The sequence below is a fragment of the Solanum pennellii genome, chromosome 3 (assembly GCF_001406875.1).
Source record: "Solanum pennellii chromosome 3, SPENNV200".
Lineage (NCBI taxonomy): Eukaryota > Viridiplantae > Streptophyta > Magnoliopsida > Solanales > Solanaceae > Solanum > Solanum pennellii.
The window spans coordinates 8,148,104-8,153,328 of record NC_028639.1 but is presented as its reverse complement, the minus strand read 5'-3'; the positions used below and the strand labels follow the sequence as shown (position 1 = coordinate 8,153,328).

The window sequence follows — 5,225 nt, the reverse complement described above, 5'->3', positions numbered from 1 at the left end:
TTTGTATATATATATATATATGGTAGTAGCGTGAAGCTATCGTGTGCTGAATTATAACTTTATAGTTGTGTGTGAACTTATCCAAGTCAAAATTTGAACTAGAAGTGACGATGTGGCCGCCTTCCACTTGCCAACCCACGGTAGACCTTTTGACCCAAGGGAATGTATTGTTGGCTAAGTCATCATGACGTACAGAAGGGTCGCACTGACCACCTTCATGTATAATTCCACATTAAGCAGCAAATATAATTTTAGCAAATGACTTAAATATGTAATGGAATATTGTACGTGGTAAAGTGATCTTGCTATTAAGATTCAATAAAATTGGTCATTTATCGTTTCGCTTCGATTCATTAAAGGAAGAAGACAAGTGAATAACGAAAATCAAATTGTTATTGATAAAATAGAAAAAATATAAAGTCACCAATAAAGTTATTTCGAATATTCAAAATGATACCTTAATTTTGTGGGTTTTTTATTACCCCACAAAAATATTGAATATTTTTATTAAAAAAGACTATTTTAAGCCATGCAATTTCTCATCCAGTAAGACGTGCGTGATCATCTCACCTGATATTTCATATCTTTCTTTTCTTTCTTTTGTTTTCCATTTCTCGGCTTTTTGTGTCTTTTCAATTTCTTGGTCAAGGGATAATGGAGTGGAGATAGTCTCCTTCATTTTTGACAATTCTTGGCCAAATTTCTTGGAATAGCTAAGTGAACAAGGAAATGAGGGTTAATAAGTTAGGGTGCTCTTACATTATTTGAAAAAGATCACATTTTAATAAGAAATTAAATCTTGAACAATTTCAAATTAAGTTTTCCGACTGACTATGAAAAACGAATAGTTTTGGGGGAAGATGATGAATTCACCGGGGAGAGTTCCAACAACTCTTTTTAAATTGTTTTGGGGAAAATGATTAATTTAAATAAAGTTAATAATTGGGATAATGCACAAGTACCCCCTCAACCTATGCTCGAAATCCCAGAGAAACATTTATACTATACTAAGGTCCTATTACTCCCTTGAACTTATTTTATAAATAATTTTATACCCCTTTTCGGCCTACGTGGCACTGTCTTGTGGGCCAGCGTGTGTTGATAACTTTTTTCAAATTAGTGTCACATAGGACGAAAATGGGTAGAAATATTATTTATAACATAAGTTCAAGGGATAATAGGACTTTAGTATAATATAAGTGTGTCTCTGGGATTTCAGACATAGGTTAAGGGGGTACGTACTTATGCATTTTCCCTTAATATTCAATAAAGAAAAAACTGAAGCTCGACAACTTTTAATTGATTTTTAGCAAAAAAAAAAATGACTTTTGTGCACGTGTTATGCGTCTTCACAAATCAGGTGAGAAAATGGATCAAAATGATTCTTTTACAAAGATATTCATTACTTTTAGTAAGTAATAAACAACCGCAAAACTAAAGTATCTTTTTAAAAATTAAGAACTTCTACATTTTTTCTTTTCATAAAACAATTATACTAGATCAATCCTCATTTTAAAAAAACCACTGACGGCTCTGAATCCCATAAATCTAAGCTACTTCCCTAGAATAATAAGTAATTATTTAGAAATGGTTAGAAAAAAATTAAATTCCTAAATATTCCACTTGATGTATATATGGACATATGGAGATAGGCTAGTGCACATGATAGAGGCCTAACTAAAATTTCTTTTAACGAAAATTTCTCAAACCCCAAAGTGTTGCAACTATTGCCTAGTGGTCAAGAAAATAGAAAATAGTGCTTGGCTGTATATTCCTTAAAGCATATCAATAATTGGCCCAAGATAATGTAATAAAATATGAACTATATCCATTTATTCATGAAAAAGGGTAGTATTCCTTAATTATGATCGAAATCTTAGAGACACATCTTAACTAAATTATTATTATTACTTTTTATAAATTTTGTCTACTTTTTTAACTTACGTGGCATCCAAATAGCTCTCACGCGCCTCAATTGCGTGGACTCACGGAGTATGCCACGTAAGACATAAGGTGTACAAAATTACCAAAAAAAATAAATAATTTGAGGGGATAATAAGACCTTAATTTATTTAAGGCCTGTCTCTGTAATTTTGATCATAGTCTAAAGAATATACTTGTTGCTTATCCTTATTTTCATCTTTATAAGCCAAAAAATGGTTCTACTTCCCTTGTCAAGCCCAATTTACTAGTCTCCTAGCCCTTTTTGTTAATTTTTTCCTTGCACTTTCAACTATGTCTATAGTTGTAATAACCACTTTTCTCCTCATCTTCTTTGCGTACTTAATCAATGCAAATGACATGTTTTATAACAATAACAACAACAATAATGATACCGATGAGGAGGTAAAAGGTATATATGAAATATGGTTGGCAGAGCACGGGAAAATATATAATGGGCTAGGAGAAAAGGGAAAACGATTTGAGATTTTTAAAGATAATTTGAGGTTCATCGAGGAGCATAACAATTCGAAAAATCAGACGTATGTACTAGGATTAAATCGGTTTGCTGATCTCACGAACGAGGAATACAGGACCATGTTTTTGGGCACGAAGAGTGATGCTAGGCGCCGCCTTGTCAAGTCTAAGAACGCTAGTCATCGTTACGTTTTTCGGGCTAGCGATAGTGTTCCGAAATCGATTGATTGGAGGAAGAAAGGTGCAGTTGCTCCTATTAAGGACCAAGGGACTTGTGGTAACTATACTTATTATTTTTAGAGTCAATATTCTTATACTTGCTATAAGTGTAGGATATAACCTTTTTTTTTAAAAATATTTTAAAGTAAATAAAAATATATGTTTTCTAACAGTTTAACCTTTTAGATTATCTGATCTGATATTTTAATGTGATATCAAGACAAACAGGAAATCTGGATTCGATTCACACTGTCATCTATTATAAAAAAAAAAAGGATTTCCACATGCATATTTTGCTTATAAAAAAAATCATGTTATTCGCACCACTACTATAAACAAAAAAAATTTCCACCATGAATCAGCGAGAAATTTGTGACATACAACATGATTTTTTCCATTCATTTCTCATCGAACCAGCTTACTGGAAAAATATAAGATGGGAAATAGATATTCATGATTGATTCAACCAAAAATATCTGTGAAAATAGTTACTGAACAATTTTCATTGAAAAAATAGTGATTCTTTTTAATAGTGTACATAAATAAACCGCGTGTTGAAAACATAAAGAAATTACTCCTATATAAATAAAAGTGTGATTTCTCTAATAACGTAGCATTGTTATAATATGTGGCTTTGGTATAGGTGTTTTGATCATTTTGATTTACAGGGAGCTGTTGGGCCTTTTCAACAGTGGCTGCAGTCGAAGGCATAAACCAAATAGCAACAGGAGAAATGATGACCTTATCTGAGCAAGAATTAATAGATTGTGACAGAATGTATAATGATGGTTGCAATGGTGGCCTAATAGATTATGCTTTTCAATTTATTATTTCCAATGGTGGTATTAATACTGAATCTCACTATCCTTACAATGGCATCGACCACATATGTGATCTTGTTCGGATAGTATATATCACTAAATTTTAATTAGACACATTCAAATTATTGTCTATTCAATTCAAAATGAATATATGATCACGTCTTAAGTGAAATAGTTCATAATTCGAATATCTAGATAAATTTTAGTGACAAATTTAATTCAAAATGTGACAGAAGAATGCAAAGGTTGTGAGCATAGATGATTATGAAGACGTGGCAGCAAATGAAAAAGCACTTAAGAAGGCTGTAGCACATCAACCTATTAGTGTAGCCATTGAAGCTTCCGGCAGGGCTTTTCAGCTTTACTCTTCGGTAAATATTCATTAACATTTTTATAATCTTTAAATTTTTTTAACCGCTATAGTCAGTGTTGTATTCAGAATTTTGAGATGATGTGTGTATTATTATGAAAAAGTAAATCTAAGATATAAATTTGATTGATTGAACACTTAGGTTCTTATCATTGAAAATCATTAAAATTTTAATATTATATATCTAGAATTATATTTTATCTATTCAAAACTACTTAAAGAGATGTTATCCAATTTTAAAAAGAAAAATAAAATAAGATAGATAAAAAATTTAAAATTTTAACCTCACTTAGAACAGGTACATCCAATTATCATCGCACGATATTAAATGATACATCAAGAAACACACATTTATACTTCAATATTTTTTAAATAAAATCTAACACTTCTATATGTGATTTTGAAGGGAAGCATGCTTCAATGAACCCAATGAACCCTCTTGGATACTTCCCTAGTTATAGTAAATAAAGTTCATCGGTTATATGAGGAACTAACTTCGTTATTCTACTACCCATGGAAACAAAAGAAACATATATATATATAAAATGAAGCACTAAAACAGTTTTATAAAAAATATTTATATCTAAGTCCAAATATCATGAATAACAGTTGAAATAAAATTAAAAACATATGTTCTGGACTTCTGGTTAAAGGAATAAATATTTTGTTCCTCTAGGTCCTCTACGGTAATTCAATAATATAATATCTTCTCTAGAAAATACAGCTAACAACGTCATATACTCTAAATTTTTTGATAAAATATTAATTCCGAACTCCACTAAAAAACACATTTGTTCAATATAAAATTATTCTCTTTAATTTTATAGAATAAATTAAAAATTTACAATACAAAGTAGCAGTAGTTTTTTTTTTTGTCTCAACTCTTTTTCACTTCATTAACCCAGCTTAAAATATAAATACAATACAATGTTATTTTCATTTATAACATGATAATTTTCATCCACTTTTTACCAATAGAACACATGAAAGAAAACATCTTACATCCTTTATATATGTGTAGGATTTCTTCCACAAGTAAATGTCAAGAAAGTGAATAATAATTATAAGGTGTAAAAGATAAGAAGAATGATCACATGAGTTATAAATAATAATGATACTATTATCTTTACTTTTATGTCCACTAATATATTGCACTCCAATATTTTGATATAAAAATGATTCTAGAAACAACAATATATTTAATTATGATATACCCTTAAAGTTATCATTTATAATTGATATACTCCTTAATATGGCTCATGTATACTACTTATATATAAATTCACATATACCTTTTTCCTCTTATGGAAATGAAAAAAATAATTTTATTTTTTTTAAAAATATAATCCCATATGAGTAGTCCTCCTCAAACATATATATATATATATATATATATA

At 29.7% G+C, this 5,225-nt stretch overlaps 1 protein-coding gene across 1 annotated transcript in view; it reads left to right on the top strand.

Moving 5' to 3' along the window:
• Positions 1-2,235: 2,235 nt before the first annotated feature.
• The window catches only part of LOC107013160 (cysteine proteinase COT44-like), a 5,132-nt gene continuing 2,142 nt past the window's right edge, over positions 2,236-5,225 (top strand). Inside the window, exons 1-3 of the mRNA XM_027915922.1 lie at positions 2,236-2,695; positions 3,306-3,544; positions 3,695-3,829. Of these exons, the coding sequence (XP_027771723.1) occupies positions 2,236-2,695; positions 3,306-3,544; positions 3,695-3,829 (834 nt within the window). The remainder of the gene's footprint in view (positions 2,696-3,305; positions 3,545-3,694; positions 3,830-5,225) is intronic.